The 18,336-nt window shown below is 56.7% G+C and overlaps 1 protein-coding gene across 1 annotated transcript; it reads right to left on the reverse strand.

Annotated features, from left to right (window-relative positions):
* Nucleotides 1-314: 314 nt before the first annotated feature.
* Nucleotides 315-12,059, reverse strand: SAMD10 (sterile alpha motif domain containing 10). Its single transcript, XM_032127404.1, is given in 6 exon segments — nt 315-1,606; nt 1,866-2,006; nt 3,357-3,525; nt 6,492-6,685; nt 8,978-9,084; nt 9,086-12,059. Coding segments are annotated over 6 exon segments (714 nt in total). The 5' UTR covers nt 9,124-12,059; the 3' UTR covers nt 315-1,541.
* Between the last annotated feature and the right edge of the window lie 6,277 nt (nt 12,060-18,336).

Raw genomic sequence — 18,336 nt, forward strand, 5'->3', positions numbered from 1 at the left:
TGGGGTACCAGGGGCTACACACAGCAGGGCCCTGGAGCTGCTTCCCTGCAGACAGAGCTGAGGGTCTCAGACTCCTGACCCACAGGCAGAGAGGGGATGTGTTGGCTGCATGGTCTGGATCACTCAGCTGCAGGCACCAATCAGACTATGCCTTTCTGGAGAAAATTTGGATTTTGGAAAATTGGAGGCTTCGTGTTCAGCCCAGTGTGGAGGGATTTAGGGCTGTAGACATCTCCTGAGCGTCCCCGGAAGGACCAGAGGGACCGTATTTGCAGCGCAGGTTCAGGTGTGGGAAGAGTCAGAAGAGCAGTGAGTTAAAATAACAGTCTCTAATTTATTACCAGCAGAGAAGCAGGCAGGAGGGTGCCCGGCCAGGGGGCACTGTGACCTGCCTCCACATCCCAATGCCCCAGGGGTTTTGGGGTGCTGCTGTTTATGGACCCCCCATGACCCACAGCCCTACCCTCATCACTTGAGGTGGATTGTGGGGAGGTGACAGCATCCACCTCAGCCCAAAATCCTGATTTACACATGGATTTTCCTTATCTGCCCACAAGGGCAATCTGTAGCTCTGTATGGAAGAGTTTGGGGGGCAGGGTGTGTAACAGCAAACACTTTCACCGTAATAATGGTGAAGGTCATCAGGAAGGTGCCTGGCTTTGGTGGCACCACTGCCAGCCCTTGGGCAGGAAGTCAGGACAAGAATCTGCCAATGCCTGGATGAGCAGAGTTCTGCAGAGCTGGTGGGAGCATGGAGCAGAGCAGGGCTGGGCATGGGGGCTGGGGAGGACCTGGCACCCAGTGATTCCCCAGCCTCACCCTGGGCAGCACCCAGCACGACCCAGCAGCACCCCCCTGCTTGCTCCCCACAGCCCCTGCAGGGGCTCCCCTGTCTGCCGGCGGATGAAGGATCAGCTCCTGGCACAGCTTCCTCCAGGCCATGGCACCCTCCAGGCGCATCCACCCTGCTTTTACTCCCAGATTTTCCAGCTCTGATGACTCAGCTCCCTTTTTAACTCACCAAGTGGAGCCGGGTGCTGGGGTCTTGGCCCTGCTTTGAATTTTTTTGGCTGACTGTATCATCTTATTTGCTACTGATAACGTCACCTCCCCAGATGCTGGAATACAGCCCAGTCTGATGAGGAAACCAAAGCTCCCTAAATAAGCTCCGAGGCAAGGACACGAGTTGCCGGGTGCTGGGATGTTGCCCAAGTGCATAATGCTTCAGTGTCCTGCACATGGCTCCGAGCTGTCCCTGGAATCACCGCGTTCCCTTTCTCCACAGTGCTGAGCCCTGCCTTTTGCCATCTCCTTTTTTCCATCTCTTTCCCTGTGAACCGTCAGGCTCAGGTGGATGGAAGTTCATCATCTGTCCCAGCAGCTGGTTTGCTGATTTTCCTCCAGCCAAGAGCCATGTCTGCTGGAAGAAACCTTCCATCCCTGCACAGGAATATATTCCTTTAAAAGAAAGAGAAGGAAGAAGCAGGAGAGGAGCCCCGGAGTGTCTGGGAAGCTGTCTCTTCTTATTCCAAGCGTGTGGCTCAGGTCTCGTATCGGCGGTGCACGGCCCATCCCAGCGGAGCTCGGTTCACAGTGTTGGTGCAATCTGCCAAACAGACGGATCAGCTAGGAGACATTTCCAAAAGAAGCTGGAACAAGGTGGGAGAGGAAGGAATAAACAGCCTGCAGGGTGGCACATTGCAGCTCACCCACTGCCAGCCCCGGAGAATCTCTTCCCTTCCATGCAAAATGCCACTGACACTGACGGATTTTGGGCTGTGTGGCAGCCTGGCCCTGTACCCCACAGCCCATCCCCATGTGCCATAGCCCAGCCCTGGAGCCTCCCCCTGCCCCGCTGGCCCTACCTTGGCTGAGCAGCTGCAGGTTCCGGACCTCCTCGCGCACCTGGAGCTGCAGGACCTGCTGCAGGACCTCCTGGCGCTGCGTCTCCAGTGCGATCCCCATGCGCTGCAGCTTCTCCCCGTTCAGCCGCAGCAGCGCCCGGCCTGCAAACACGGAATCACTCGGTGCCCAACCAGCCCCATGGAGTGGGGGAATGGCTCCAGGAAAGGGCTACACAAAGGGGAGCCCATCAGCACGGAGGAATGAGGAGGGAGTGCTCTCTCACTGCCTGAAGTAGGGCATGGAGTGACAGGACGAGGGGGATTGACTGGCAGAGAATAGGGTTAAAGTGGATATTGGGAAGAAATTCATCCCTGGGAAGGTGGTAAGGCCCTGGCACAGGGTGCCCAGAGAAGCTGTGACTGCTCCATCCCTGGAAGTGTTCAAGACCAGGCCGGAAAAGGCTTAGAGAAACCTGGTCTAGCAGAAGGTGTCCCTGCCCATGGCAGGGGGCTGGAATGAGATGAGCTTTAAGGTCCCTTCCAACTGAAACCACTCTGGTTCATGACCTCACTTTCAGAGAGCGCCGGGTGGCAGCTCATGTCCCCAGCCTCTGACAGGTACCGGCACCAATCATGTAACCCATCCCCGCAGGCAGCAGCTTTCCATTTCTCCGCTCCACCTCCCACATGAGGAGATGTTTTCCGAGTGCAGGGTCCCCACGCAGGCTGGTCGTCCCGGGGGAATGGGGGGTGCCCATCACAACGCATTAGCGCTCCAGTCCCCGCCGAGCCGCTTCCTTCCAGTCTGGGGCTATTAGGCGAGGGATTTTAAACCAGCTTTTGTCCTTGCTTCCCAGCGTACACTTGCTAATGCTGCCTTTGTTGCCTGAGCAAGGGCTGGCTGGCTGAGCTCTTGCATTAGGATTTTGCATCCCCCCCAGGCAGCTGCTGCCCTCACTTCCCTGCCACTGTCCTCTGGCCCTGGCAGAGCTCAGTCTGGCCTTGCACATGTTGAAGTTGGACTGGAATGATGCTCTCACACAGAGGTGAAAGCCACTGTCCCCAGGGAGCAAAGGGGAGAGAGCAGATCCTAGAGGTGAGTCTCCTCAAAGGACTTGGTTGGGAGCTGGATTCAGGCCTGGACAAAGACTTTTGTAACTTGGACTCCAACTGGGCAGAGATTTTTCTCTTCAGCAAAAATGTTCAGTATTTTAAAAACTATAAGGATATTGTTATTATATTAATCTAGGTGATGAGAAGACCCTTCCCCATTTAATAAACCAATTTATCCTTTTAAACAACCTCCAGCCTGTCCTGGAGCTCACCCTGGTGGCAGATGCCTCCTGCCCAGCCTGGGCCAGCGTCGCTGTGTCCCCTTCTCTCACCCTGGCTGCAGCTCATGGGGAGAGGGGACCGAAATGGGGGGTATGTCCATCTCCTGAATCACGAACGTCCAGCCAGCCTTTCCCAGGAGCACATCCAACAGCAAACAGTCCAGAGGTTGCACTGTACCTGTGATGGCGTGGTGGGAGAACGCCTCGACGTAGATGAGATAGTTGTGTGGGCAGTGCTTCTTCAGCCATTTGCACACGTCCTGCTGGGTCCACAGCACCACTGGCTTGACCAGGCTGCCCAGCGTGGGGCTGGTGTGGTAGATGCCATAGTGGTCACAGCCACGGACCTGAGGGGAGTGGGAGGAAAGGGCATTAGTGGGATTCAACCCTGCAAGGAGGAAAACAGAGGTCAGTCTATGGGTATGGGGGAGATGCTGGTTGGCTGCATGTGGTGATGCTGACAGGCTTCAGCTCCACACCCTCTGGAGTCTCTGGGCTCACTCTGAAATCAGAGGAACCAGTAAGGGAGGCAGGGAGAGTAGGCATGGAAGGTCAAGCTCATGGTTGTGTTGTATATAGAGCCAACACTCCAAACTTTCCAGCCCTCCTGCTGCAGACAAGAGACCCAGCTCCCCTCCCCTACTCATCTCCAAGCCCAGCAGAGCATTGCACAGGCTCAGGAGATGTCCTGGGGGGTCTTCAGGGTTCCCCCCTCGCTAGGCAGAGATGGGCATTTTCTGGCAGCTCTCAGTGGGGATGAAGCCTGTGAGATCCTGCAGGACAGCGGGAACTGGTGCAAAGCCATCCCCATCAGATGTTGATATTGGTGCAAACTCATCCCCACCAGAAGTCCCCATTAAAGCAGCTGGCAGCCAGCTGGTGCCCTGGAGCAGGAAGGACTCTCCCTTTCTCTCAGTTCCCTTCAACACTGAGCTGATTGATCACAACAAAGTCCTGCAGCCTTGCAGGTGTCTGAGGCCACCTCTGAAACCCACAGACCATTCTTGGGGTGCTGCTGTGTCCAGAGACACCCAGGATAAAGCACGGTCACAGTCCCCAGCACGCGAGTGTGCCCTGGTCACCCTCTACCACCTGCTGAGCTATGCCATGCATAGTACCAAGTTATGCCCACAGGGAGACGGGGCTTATCTGACAGCATCCCTCCATCCCACCTTCCCTCCCTCCAGCTATCTGCTGCAGTGGCCAGTCTCACCCTGAGCCACTTGGTAACTCCGTTTTCTCTCCCCCATCTCAGCCACTCTGGCATTGCAAGGTTGTTGCAGCCTGGATTTATCTTGTACGGACCAAATCATACATCTTGAGCTGTGACTGCAGGGGAACAAGCCTACTTCTCCTAGTGAATCCTCCAAGCTGGCTGAGAAATGGGGCTGGAGGATGCAGGAATCTCCCTGTCCCTGCTTTTCGCACCCAGGAGAGATTGGTGAGCTCTCCACTGCTGGTGACGCTGAGACTTCATCCTTGAGCAGCACCAGCAAACATTGCCTCTCCAAAGCATCCACTTGTGCCCAAGCTGCTGGGGCTGTCCTAGGCTGGATCACAGGCAAGTTGGGGTGGAAAATGGGTCCCTGCTTCCCACAATGCAAGGGGACTGGACTGCCAGGGCTCACCCATGCCCAGGACACAGCAGGGACAGAGCAGGAACAGCAGCTGATGCAGGACACACGGCAAGGGAAAGGTCGACAGCATGTGGCCTGCGGTGTGCCAACATCGACCTCTGCATGTGAATGCTGGCTAATTAAGCATGTCTAATGTAGGAGCAGGGATAATTAGTGTAAGAGGGACTCCAGATACCTCGCAGTTACTGAAACTAATGACACATTCCTGAGAGATGCTGCAGAGGAGGCAGTGGAGGGCAGCAGGGCCTGGGATGAGTTCCCTGCCCCGTGCCAGGTATTGCCATGGAGCCCAGCCAGCCTGGTGGGGCTGCTGCCTGTGCCCAGGGGAGCGTTTGAGCTTGGAAAGGAACTTTTCCTCAAGCAGAGCTCATTGGGAACATTCAAGCAAGAGGGAATAAGGCAAAGTTGGGAGGCTGTACATTGATAACTAAGGAGTCTGTCTCCAAAGCAGATGGAAATCCGATAGACAATGCAGATGATGCAGTTTCCAAACCAAACCCTCATCGCTGGGGGAGACCCCGGCTGCTGCCCGGCTCCACCAGACGCATCCCGGGAGTCGCCAGCCTGCAGAAGCAGTCCCAGCCCACGCCGGCTGCGCGGCTCCTTCACACTCGGCTGAGCGCGCCGGAGAGCGTGCAGTGGGCAGGAGAGGGAGGAGGCGGCGATTTGCTCTGGATTCACTAACGAGTGATGATGAGGAGCGGAGGGGCTGGGGGGAATAACAACCAGCTTCCGGGGAGCTCACCGAGAGCCTCCCACAGCTATTATCCAACTAACCCTCCGAGGCGCGGGGGAAGAGGTGACAAACAACTGGCAATTTCCCTGGGCACGCACACGGCTGCGCGCACATCACTCATCAGACACGGCCCTGCACGGGGCCATCCCAGCATCCCTAAACCCTGCGCTGCCTGCTCGGCGCGCATTCCCCGCTTCCCATGGAGGGTCTCCAGGCGAGCCCCTGCGCTCCCCAGAGAGGCAGGGGAGATGTAAGGGATCATGGGGTCGTTTTCCAGCCGGCTGAGCCGCGCTGTCTCTCTGATAAACTCTCAGCCGTGAATATCGAGCGCCGGTGTGGAGGAGAGCAGGCAGGAAGGCTGGGAGGCTGCACTGGCAGGGAAGCAGGAGGTGGCTGGGGGAACCGGGGGGTGGAAGCCATCCCTGGGCACTGCAAAGAGCAACTTGCAGGGATGAAGCTCCTTCCTGTGGCTGTGTGGCAGTGAATGGATGGAAACCTTTGGCTCACAGCCTCCATAGAACAATGGAGTTTCAAATTTTAGGAAGACAGTGCCCGAAACCTGGCTAAGAGACAGACCCGAGCACTCAGCGATTTTAAGGCATTATAAAGAATTTGGTCCTGGCACATTTACTGCAAAATTGCATTAAGTCCCAGCTCCAGGTGGGAAGGCAGGTGATGCACAGAGGGGAAGTGGGAGACAGAGGGGAGGTAACCCAGAGAGTTCACCCCAGCACAGCCCGCAGCCTGATGAAAAAACTTAACTTTTTATGTTTATGTATATTACTATAAATGCCCAATAATCATGAGGACTTTCAGCAAAACAAGATTTGAAGGCCTGATCCTGCAGGGAAAGAGGAGATGCTCCTGCAGGGTGTCCATGATCTGGTGGACACAAGGAGCCGCGTTCCCCTTGGCACGCCGGGGTGGGGTGTGGGGGTACCTGCGAGCCATCGGTGCCCGGCTGCCGCAGGAGTTTGACGGTGCGGCCGCCGTCGGGGCGCTGGCTGCGGCCGTCGTGCCAGGTGAGGCTGCTGCCCGGGTTCCGCTGCAGGCGGTAGCTGAGGTTTTCGGCCGACACCGTGTGCTCCAGGAGGCTGCGGCAGAAGCTGAAGTGAGCGGAGGCGGCAGCGGCGGCTGCAGAGGGAAGGGGGGTGAGAGACGGCCGTAGTGCCCATCTGCCCCACGCCTGGGCACCCAAAAGTGCTTTTTCTACCCCACAGGACCTGCTGGACTAAGGCTGTGGGCCCCTCTCTCCAAAACCTCCCCATTCCCACCTTCCTTTCCCATTGCCAGGAAGAAAATCCACCAGCCCAGGAACTGCCAGCTGGCGCTGGGATCCAGCAGGCACCCGACAAGATGTTTGCCCACACAAACCCCTCACGAGTGACGCTTGTTTTGACACCCGCCAGCCGAGCAGACGCGGGACCCGCAGCTGATCCCCGACACGTGGTGAGAACCTCCTGCTTGTTACTGTCAGTCTGCTGGGACAGGCACCAGAAGGAGGCCAAGGGAAGCTGCTTTCCATGGACCAGGCTGACAGCAAACTGCCATCACCAAGGGAACGGGAGCAGAGGAACCCTCCCTGGGCAGCCTGGTGGGGAAGGGAACATAGGTTGGTCTTCCAGCACAGACCATGGGTGCCTGGGGACAGCTGCTGTGCACCCCAGTGGTGGCTGAACACACACCAGCCCTTCAATAATGACCACAAAGAGCCATTTACCCACAAGTGCTTTTTGTCCCTTATTCATAGAATCATAGGATATCCTGAGCTGGAAGGGATCCACAAAGATCATTGAAGTCCAATTCCGTGTGTTTTAACAAGCTGGGGTGTTGGGGTTGCAATGAGGTTGCAAAGCTTTTCCTTGAGGGCGGCTGAAGGGACCTGGCTGCTGTGGGAGGAGGGTGAGTGGGTATTAGGGGCTCATGCTCTGTCTGCTCTGGATAAAAGCCAGACGGCTCGACACAAGCAGCTCTGATCCGCGGAAGCAAAGACCAGAGCATCCCCCAGCTCACCTGCTCCCACCACGGGGAGCCAGGCAAGTCATGAACCACCTCCAAGAGCAGAGCAGCACCCAAAGGAGACCCACTTCCAGGATAAACCACCCTGGGAGAGCGGGAGGGCTGGAGAAACCCTGATGCAGTTCATTTTCCTAATTAGTGGGTTTTAAGAGGGAGGAGGTTTCAAAGAGACCACTCAAGTACACCTTTATGCAGTAGGAGAAGAGACAAAGAGAACTGGACAAAAAATGTCAAAATAGAGCAGGAAAAGGTTGTCCCAGGATACCCAGACCACATCACACAGTGTTGCTTCTTAAACACACCCAGCAGGAAGCATTGCCATGGGGAAACTGAGGCAGGGGACCTGTCTGATGGCTGGGGGAATGATTTTATGGAAAACAAGGTGGAGGGATATCAGTGGAGAGGCTCAGCAGGGAGCAGAGACAGGACTGGTAAGGGTGGTCTCTGCACCTGTCCCAGGAGATGGGGATGTCTCTGATCACTTCCAACAGCCTCAGACACCCTGAGCCCGTCGGCTGAGGACCAGAGTGGGCTGTGCTCCCACCAGCCAAGGATGTCTGAGATGCCACTGTCCTGTCCCCGGCACACCGAGCACTGTAGCTGTGCTGGGATACCTCCTAGCTGGAAACTGCCCATCCCACTGGGTGCTGCAGTGGATATAAACCTGGCAGGTCTGGAGGGGTTGGTGCCAGAGCTGTGTCTTTCAGCTGTTCCAGGACCTGCTACAAGGAGTAGAGGTAAGGGGTCTCTGGCCATCAGCAGGACCCATATCCATAGGGAGCTATGGAGCATCTGGCACCAGCCAGCAGGACATGGGGATCTCTGCTCCTGCAGCAAACACTGCTGGAGGCAGGAGCAGGAGTGGGAGCAGATGGGAAAGAGGGGTGAAAGTCGAAGGGAAAAACAAGCTGGGAAGAAAGGCAGGTCCAGGAGCGTCGGGGGCATGGCTCCCCATCGGGGCAGGCAGTGGCCACCCTGCAGCCCAGAGGCCCTGGCTCCAGCAGCTCCTCCACAGTCTCAGCTCCCCCAGCCCAGCCCTTGGGTCCCAACTTTCCCATCACCTAGCAGCACTCGACTTGGGACGGGAAGGAAGCTGCTGAGCAGGGCATGTGGGAGCATTTTGGAGCAAGGAAAGGACGGGACAGAGGAGCCCCGTGCCAGGACAGCCCTGGGCTGGCTCCACGCAGGGACATGGGGGTGACATCCAACACGGGCTCTCCCCTCCTTCCCCTGCCCTGCACAGGGAGTAGCCACAGCACCCCCAGGAGCACCCAGCCGCCCTCCATCCCCTCCGCCCCTCTCTGCTAAGCCGGAGGCTGTGCCCTCCGGCCAGGAATGCACATGCAGCATCTTCCCCCAGGCCCGCTGGCCCCACAGCCCCCCGGCCATGCCCTGCAGACCCCTCACCTGGCTCGGGTGGTCCCTGCGAGCTGCGGATGGTGGAGACGCAGCAGAGGGATGGCCGACCCTGCTGCATCTCGGCAGGAGGAGGGATGCGCGTGAGCGCTCGGCACCGCTGTCACGAGTGCGGCTCCATCCCTGCCTCCCCTCATACCTCGTCCACACCTGACTGATTCCCCCGAACGCCTCCCTCCCACTGCCTCTGAGCACCGGCTGCACGCTCATCCCAGCTCCAGGCAGCCCCGAGCCGGTCTCACACGGAGGGGGGGGGTGAATTACACCCCCTCCCCACTGCCCCGTGGGCGTTTGATCCGGAGAGATGCTCGATGCTTTCCTCTCGTGCTCCCGCCTAATCCGGCGGCAGGGCCAGCTGGCACTGGGATGGACAGGAAGCCTAGGGGGGCATCAAAGTGCCCTGGGGTCAAGCGGAGCCATGGCACGAGTGTGGCAGCACCGGGGTCACCGCAGCCGGGATGCGGGGGGAAAAACAAAGAAGGAGCGTGGTGCTGAACAACCTTAACGGGAAGGGGCCGGGGGCTCAGTGTGGGCTGCACCTGCTCCCGGCCAAAGCCATCATGGTTATGGTCATATTGGGGTCCGGGCAGAAGTGGGATTCCCACAGAGGCAGCGCGGGTCGGAGAGCAAAGGCTGTGCTGAATCCTGAAACGGGAATACAGGAGCCTCCAGGCTGGCCGAGCCCGAGCTGGAGTGGGGAGGGGAGGGAAGGGGAGGGGAGGGGAGAGCTCAGCTCAGGTCCCCAAACAGCCGCTGTGACCCCGCTGCCCCAAGACCCTGCGAGCTGGTCCAGGGTCCCTGTGTCCCGCCTGCCTGCGCCCTGTGAGTGACACCCCACTGCCTGCTTGCCGCCGGGGAATCGCTGCCGGCTTGTTTCCATGGCTCTTTGATCCATTTTGGGCATCTCTCCAGCCACGCAGGAGCGGGAGGCCAGGGCCGGGTCGCCGCAGGGGGACCAGCGGCGGTGGGACAGGGTCTGCAGGGGTGGCAGGGACAGACGCCGCTCCCTCTCCTCGCCAGGCACAACGCTGCTCCCGCTCCCATTCCCTCTCCAGACACTTTTATGGCTGGTGAAACGTGAGCGCTGGAGAGGCTCAGAGCAGCAGCAGCTGCTGGTGGGGAGAGGCACGGGAAACCTCCCGGGGATGGGCACCTCGGGGCAGGATGTGGCAGCATTCCCCGGCAAAAGCATTTCTGTGTGGCTCCCGAGTTGGCCCGGGCTGATCACTACCAGCAAACCGGCTGCCAGGGGACTTTCCGCGGGTTTTTCCTGCTCGCAGGTGACCAGGACCTGCCCGGGGGACACGCTGGCAGGTGGCCAAGCTGCAGGAGGAGCAGGCAGGGGCACAGCGAAGGGAGCCAAGTGCTCGGACAAGCAAAGACTGCCTGACTCCTGCTCTGTCCTCTGCCACCACTTCTCAGCATGGCCTCAGGAACATCCATGCGTCTTTGATGCCATCACACGTGTGGTTGTCCCACAGACCTGCCCTCCAGATGGGGCCATGTCTGCAGGCAGCCGCAATGGGGGCAGTCAGACTTCCCGGGGTCAGACAGGCTTCCCGGGATTAACGGGAGAAGCTTGAAACAAGCTTCACAAGGAATGAAATCACTTCGTTGCTTTGCCTGGCTACCCGTGTGTGACGACCCTTAAGGGTGGGTCATCACACCGCATTTGGGAGGGAAAGAGACATTTAGCACCAAATACAATGAGGGATTTGCTTATAATTGCAGATGGATTTGGGGAGCTGGTCGTCCCTCTTGTGTTCCTCCAGGCAGGTGAAGGGTGGATGGGGCGGGAAGTCTCTGAGGACTCCTAGGACAGGGAACTTGCTCAATTCAGGGAGCAGCTTTGTGAAAAACTCATCCTGCTTTTAGTGGCGTCTGCATGAGCCATGAGCTCAGCTGGCATTGCCACTGCCCTGGTCCCCTCTGGCCCTTCCATGTGGCTTCACCCTGGTGCAGGGCAGAGCTGCTGCTTGTGCTGGTGGAGCCTCCGGGGATGATCATTCCAGTGATGCTCTGTAGGATCCCCCAACACATCCCATCTTTGAAGCTATGCCTATAAGATGGACCAAGTCCTGCACTGAGCAATTCTCTAAGATCTGAGGAAGATGAAACCAGATTCAAAGAGAACTGACACCCCCTCCAGCCTCTCCAAGTTCCCCTGGGGTGTGCTTGGCTCAGGCCCTGGGTGCAGTGAGCATCACCCCAGCGCTTCCCTCTGAATTCTCGGCTTGTGGAGATGAGATGGGAGCCCCGCACAGGGACAGAGCTCAGGCTGGTGGCTGCCCACTGCTGGTGCCTCCCGAGGACGGAGGAAGAAGGGAACAAAAGGCAGATGTCCTTTCCATCCTCCCTGTGCAGCATGATAGGTGCCCTGGGCACACGCTGAGGGAGTGGGCACAGTGTTTGGGGGGAATGTGTATGCCTTTGGGATATCTATGCTCCTGAGACTCCCATGGGTACTGCCAAGAGGTCCCTGAGCACCCCATGACAGGGGATTTCTGTAGAGTTGGACAGTGTGAGAGTGTGGGGTGAGGGCAGCGGACAGGACTCCAGGTGGCTCTGGGCAGGCTCTCCGGGCAGGATGCAGGAGGGGGAGCCCACACCCCTGCCTGCAGTGAGCCCCCTTCCACCTTGACATGCTCTTCCCAGGGGTCCTGCCCTGCTCCAGCACCCCCAGGCCTGCCTGCCCTGCCCTCACACCTGCATCCCTTTGCTCTAGCCAAATATTCCAGCCCATTTCATTGGTACACCACAATACCAAGGGTAGGGCACGGGGACAGACCCTCCCCGGAATGGGAGAGTAAAGGGGAGCGTGGAGGGACTGACTCCCGGGATGGAGAGGACAGCACTGGGGATCGAGGGCAGGCAGACGCCCGGGATGAAGGGGGGCAGCACCGGGGGAAGGATAAAGAACGGACCCCCGGCATGGAGGGGGCAGCACAGGGGGATGGAGAATGGACAGACCCCCAGGATGGAGGGGACAGCATCGGGGAGAGATGGAGGGCAGCCCCCCGAATGCAGTGGATCCCCAGGTCCGTGCCCGCCGCGTTCAGGGCTGGGGGAAGCGCGTCCCGCCGCGCACCTGAGCCCCCCCGCCCGCGCCCGGTACCTTCCATGTCCTTGGGCCGGCCGCAGCTCATCCTCCGGCAGCGGCGCCGCGCTCGGGCGGGGACGGAGCCCCGCGCCCCCCGCGCCGCCGCCGGCACCGGGCGCTCCCGCCCGCCCCGCCCCGGTGTCCGCGCCGGGGGCGGCGCCGCGATCCACCACCCCCGGGGGCTCCGCCCGCCGCCGGCCCCGCGCTGCCGCCCGCGCCGAGGATCCCCGAGCATCCCCCGATCCCGGCCGGGGCTGCGGGCATCACCCCCCGATCCCGGCCCGGGGCATCATCCCCGCTATCTCTCTCCAGCTCGGGGAACAGGTCCCTGGGGGCACCAGGGTGCAGTGGGCACCATGGACAGGTTTTTGGTCATGTTTGCAGTGGGCAAAGAGCGGAAAACACCTGGTTCTTCCCTCCTCCCCAAATGTCTCTTCTCCCCCCGACCTCCAGCTCCCTGGACGGGGGAGGCAGAGGAGGGTGCTCACCCCCGTGGGTGCTGGTGGGTGGTCTCAGCATGAGTGGGCACCCACCAAACCTCATGGGTGCTCAGCACACCAGCATCAAGCAGAACGGTGTCACCAGCACCTGTCACTACCCCGGGGGGACAACCCCACAAGTATTTTTGTAGGTGCCTGCCTTCAGCTGTGATACAGACAGGGACTGTCACTGCCAATCCCTGCAGCCACCAAGGGACTGGGCTCTGGCTGTGCACCCTGTGGTCATCCTGCACTGGGCTGGGAGAGGGGTGGGGACACCTCTGGGTGTCCAGGACACGGACACTCAGATGCCTGGGCTGCCATACTCCACCTTTGCAAGGGTTCCCTGTAACAGACCCACTGCAGCACAGGGCAGCACCCTCACACTTGTTTTAAGAGGAATAACACTCATCTTAAGCACATTGTGTGATGATCACTGCCCTGCGGGCTGGGAAGGTTCAGCAGGTGGCAGTGACCTTGCACAGCCTCGTGCCGGGTTTGTGTGGCTGTTCATCGGCCTTGGATAGCTACAGCATAAAACCCTCCTGGATGTGAGCTGTGCAGCTGTGTGTGTGAGAGCGAAGCACTTGCCAAAACTAAATTCAGCTCCCCAAATCAATAGGAGCTTTCCAAAATTTTGGATGTTCAATCAGGAGCTGCTCTGGATGAGGCTCAAGCCCCTGACAAGGCTGGATGCTGGCTCAGCTCTGCGCTGGGAGCTGGCCAGGGCTGACACATTCAGTGAGCCAACCAGGCTGCCAAACAGGGACTGGGGACATCGAGTCACGAACCATACGTGTAGTGGGGACATCGGGCCACAAACCCTGTGTGTAGACTGCAAAGAGTCTACTGCTAAAAGATCCCTAGAGAATTCTTTGGGGGGGGAGTTGGCATTCTTCCTCCTGCTTCGAGAGAGCAGGCAGGGCAATGCTGCTTGTAGCAGGCAGATAAAGAAAGAAAGTGGTCTCCATCCTTTTGAATTTCCCATTTCTCCCTCAGCCTTTGTCTATTCACAGAGCTTTTGAGCCATGGCAGAAATTTTCGAAGAGAAATACGGTTAAAGAGGGGCCTTGGCAGGAAAAGGCTGATGTCGCTTGAGAAATGTGTGCAGATTACTCCAAGCTGTTATTAAAAATAAGTGCTGCGTGTTCCATGATTTTTCTGATAGTAATTGCACTTCTCCAGGAAAGGTTTCACGTGTCCAGCGGATGGAATTTATTTCCTCCTCATCTGCAAATGAGCCTGGTGCCAGCCCAGCATCCCAATGGCCTGGGGATACTGTGGTGGGGTTTGGGTGCCTGGGGAAGTTAAGACTGCTCGTCCATCTGAAATTCCAAAGGATTTTCAGAAAAACCTTGAGACTGGGTCAGCGTGGGGAGGGGTGGTCCCATGCATTGCCACACCTGCTCCATGCTCCAGCCATCCTTGGTTTCACAGCATCCAGCATCACTCCTGGGTTGTCACTCAATCCCTCCCATGGTGGAGCATCTTTTAAACAACCCCAGCAACTCTGTCTTGGGTTTTGGTTTGACTTTGGGTCTTTTAATGTCTGGTTAAGGACTTTCCACAGTTAAACAGGAGTTAAATAGCAGGGAGGGAAAGCCCTAAACCGAGACACAGCTTGGGACACTCAAAGCATGAGTCAGGGCTCCTTTTCCCAGGACATTGTGATGGCGTGGGAAGGGGACAAGCTGGTGACAGTGGCTCCAGTGAGCCCCAGACCAACAAGCTTCCCCTCCACATGCATATGGATTTGGGTAGGGAGAGCACCAGTGTTCCCGTGGGTCCCATCCCTCCCAAGCACTGGGCTCCGGAGAGGGTGCGAGGCTGGGATGATTCAGCACGTTCGTTTTTCAGAGAATAAAGGAAGTAATTAAACATCAGCTTTCCTCCCGCCTCGCCCCGAGAGGATGAGAGGGAGGAGATGAAAAGCCTTCAGACGGAAGTTATTTGTCCAAGGAGAAAAGTGGCTAATTTCTCTGGTGCTTTGCTTGTCTGCTCGTTAATGAAAACCGCTCGTCAGCAGGAAAAGGGAGCACCCAGCGAGAGGGAGGAACCAGAATCACTCATCCACCAGTGGCTGGGCACGTGGTCTCGGTGGCCTTGGGACATCCTGCCCTGTTGGGATGTCACCTCCACAAAACCCCCTGTGGCACCCAACCACAGGCCTGGGGGCTGTGAATGCAGCTGGGCATTGGGAACCCCCCCTCACCACAGCCCCATGGGTTGGGAACAGACACTCCCATGCTAAACACCAAGGAAGGGTTTTCCCAAATTTCCTCCCCCCTCCCCCAACCCCCCGATTTTTTTTGTGCAAAGATTTCAAAATGAATTTGTTGAGGCACTAGCAGGGAGATAGAATCAAAAACAGCTTCGTGCTGAAGCCTCCTGCCTGGTGTGGGCTGATGGATGGTGCTTATCTCAACCAGGCATGGAAATATTTAGTGTTATGAAAATCTCTCCGTGAAAAGAATTTATTTTCATGCTGATAATAAAAGAACCAAAGCTCAGTGCTGCAGGGCGAGGGTGCTGCAGGTCGCATCTGAACTCTGGCTTATAGAGCCCAGGTAGTACCTGCGCTGTCCTCTGGCCCCTGGCTGGGCAGGTAACCCTTGTGCCACTCACAGCGTGACATCTGCACCTTCCCAAGGTTCATGATTTACTGGCAGAGGACATCCAAAGCATTGCTCCCTCTTTGCTGCTCCCTGGGACACAGAGAGGGGTTGAAACGATGGAAGCTCTTCCATTTGGAGGTTTATATAGATATATTTCTAATTGGATTTTGGCATGTCACGGTTATTTTCAAGGCAGCCTGTGATTATTTGAGAGCCTGATCATCTCCTTTCCCTCAGCACAGAGAGTTGGTTTTTTCTTTTTAATATTGTTTCCCCAAGTGAAACTGTGAATTTGCAACTTAATCCAATGAGAGGACACACATGATGTTAACTCTGCAAGGACAGCAGGACGGCAGGATCCACCTCTGCCAGGTTCCTAATCAATGCCCAGCAAGGGAAATAAGCATAAAACCAGCATTTTAATTTTTTTTTTATATATTAAAAACTCTGTCTTTTGAGAAGGTGGTCATGGGTATTTGATGGATTGGGTAGGTTTTGCTGGTTCTGCAGTAGCTCAGCCCACTCCATGCTGAAACTGCCCCATCTCCAGCTGCAACTCTGCAGCAGTTGAACGCTGCTCTCTGGCTTCTTCTATCCCAACTGAAACCTGATGGAATTCCCACTAATTACAGGGTTTTATTTTTACATGTGTTGTAATTTTTTGGGGCCAAAATAATTTCGTCCAGCTCCATCTGCTCTCCATTAGGGAACTGAAGCTCGAGCACGATGGATCCTGCCATCTTCACCAGGGTTCTCCCCAGGTTGGGCATTGCCATCATCCCAGTGCTGAATTTGTTACTCCAGTGCCCAGAATGGGCACAAATGAAAACCATTATCCAAGCAGAGCTTTCCAGCATCTCACAGCTAATGACCATACACCACCCTGCTTCATCTCAACAGCTTCAAGTTCTTATTCTCTCCAAGCCCGATTTCAGGGCTCCGGGCTGCATTCAATTGCTACCGAATCCGATTTATTATTTACATTGCAAGGTACAGCCTGGCATGAATTGATTTGCTGTGCTCTGATTGCCACTGCATGCTGCTCTGGGATCTGGAAGCTGGTTGCTCACACAGCCAGGCTGCAAAATCAGAAGTTAGGGAATGCCAGAGTTCAAACTGCATCCCAATGCTCTGTGTTCTGCTCCCACCTTTGGCTGCATCTCTCAGGATGCAGGGAGTGCTGGTCCCAGTGGGGATGGTGGGATGGATTAACTGGTGTCCCCCACGGGTTGTCACCCTGGTGCTGCAGAGATCAGATAGTTGTAATGTCACCCCTTAGTGAAGAAGAGAGGTCTGGGGAATGGAAGGGGGCAAGTGACACTGGTTTTTAGGAAGGAGCCACGGAAGGGAATGCAGAGCAGATGAAGAGAGCAGAAGGGACAGGGAATAACAGAACTGGGAAGCAAATGGGAGACCTGGTGTTTTGGGGGATTTAGCAGGCCTTCACCTTCATCACCACTTCACCTTTACTTTCATTATCACCTTCACGTTCATTTTCACCTTCACCTTCACCTTCACTCCTTACCCTGCCCACTACCTTGGGTGGCAGAAACGAGTGAAAATCCCCCAAACCCGAGCCTGTTGCTCTGGGGCAATGATGACCAGAGGCAGCAGCTTTGCTGATGGCTCAGTTGTTGGAGATAAACCTGGAACACCAGGCTGGAGGGCAGGACAATGGACATACTGCCCTTGGCACAGGAACCCTCCTCACCCAACTCATGCAGCTGCCCAAATCACTGGGCACCTTGGGAGAAGTTGGTCCATCTGCCAGAGCTCTTGACTTTGGACATCACGGGATGAAAAGACAATTTTAAGGAATGCCATTTGGGCAGCATCATTAGCATTCTGCTGGCAAGACACCGCGCCCTTGAGCTCTCTCCTACGTGGGGATTCTTCCCAGCAAACCTGCGGCTGATGCCAGCTCTGCTCTCTGGATTGCTGAGGGTGCAAGCCTCGTGTTGAAGACCCCTTAGAAATCTCTGCTAATTGTCACTGAAACCTCCAACGGCTTTGGAGGAGACTCTCAAAGGCACCTCGCTCCCTCCCAGCTGTTGTGGGATCTTGGCACCTGCCGCCGCCGGCTCTGGCAAAACTCCTGCTGCACACAAGAGCTTGGCTTGGGGTGCAGAGGGGAGCAGATGCTCCAGATGAGTACTCAGGGTGCCTCTGTATCGTAGCATGGGACTAATTAAAACTTCAGAATGTATATTTACCTTATACAGAGTTGATTTGTTAAGTAGGACATCCTGTCTTCAGAGGATTTCACGGCATCGGGTGATAATCAAGTGAGAACAGGCTCCAAAAGTGTTAATTTAGGAGCTGAGATGACAGGGATTAAAAGCAAGTTTTAGTCCTCTCTTGCACCTCCATGTCTGAAATCCAAGTAATCATCCCATTTGGGAGTGCAAAGCAATGGCACCACCACCCAGCAAGCACCACACTGGCTGAGGGTGCAAATGTGGGGCTTCAGTGGCCAAATTTGGGCTCTTTGCCCTCAGGGCTCAGCTGAGGAGCTCACACTGCTCGAGGTATTCCTGGCACCTCTGGGACGTCCTGTCCCTGCGCTCAGCACTGGCACACAGGAAAGGGCTGGATTTCTGCTCAGGGCGTGCAGGCAGGTGTTTTGCAACAGGAATTTTCATAGAATCATGGAACAGTTTGGGTTGGAATGAACCTTTAAAGTCAATTCCATCTCATTCCAACCTTCTGGCTTTTGCAGGGACATCTTCCACTAGACCAGGCTGCTCCAAGCCCTGTCCAGCCTGACCTCGAACACTTGCAGGGATGGGGCATCCACAGCTTCCCTGGGCAACCTGTGCCAGTGTTTTACCACCCTTGCTGTAAAAAAGTCTTCCTTATATTTAACCTAAATCTCCCCTCTTTTAGTTTAAAGCCGTTTCCCCTTCTCCTATTGCCACAGGCAGGCAGCAGGAAACAGTGCTTGTGATGAGCCCCAGCACTGATCCTGCCCTGCGGATGCATTCTTGCAGTGCTATGTGATATTTAAAAACATGAATTCCCAGCCTCGGGAGAGCCCTGGGGTTTGTTTTCCCGTTGTCCCGGGAGAAGCTGGTGCCGCCCCTGCTCTCCCCGGGGACACAGAGGCGGCTTTGTGTGAGTGAGGGGCCGCAGTGACCCGCCTGTGGGCTGGGCTGC

Source organism: Corvus moneduloides, chromosome 17, assembly GCF_009650955.1.
Source record: "Corvus moneduloides isolate bCorMon1 chromosome 17, bCorMon1.pri, whole genome shotgun sequence".
NCBI lineage: Eukaryota > Metazoa > Chordata > Aves > Passeriformes > Corvidae > Corvus > Corvus moneduloides.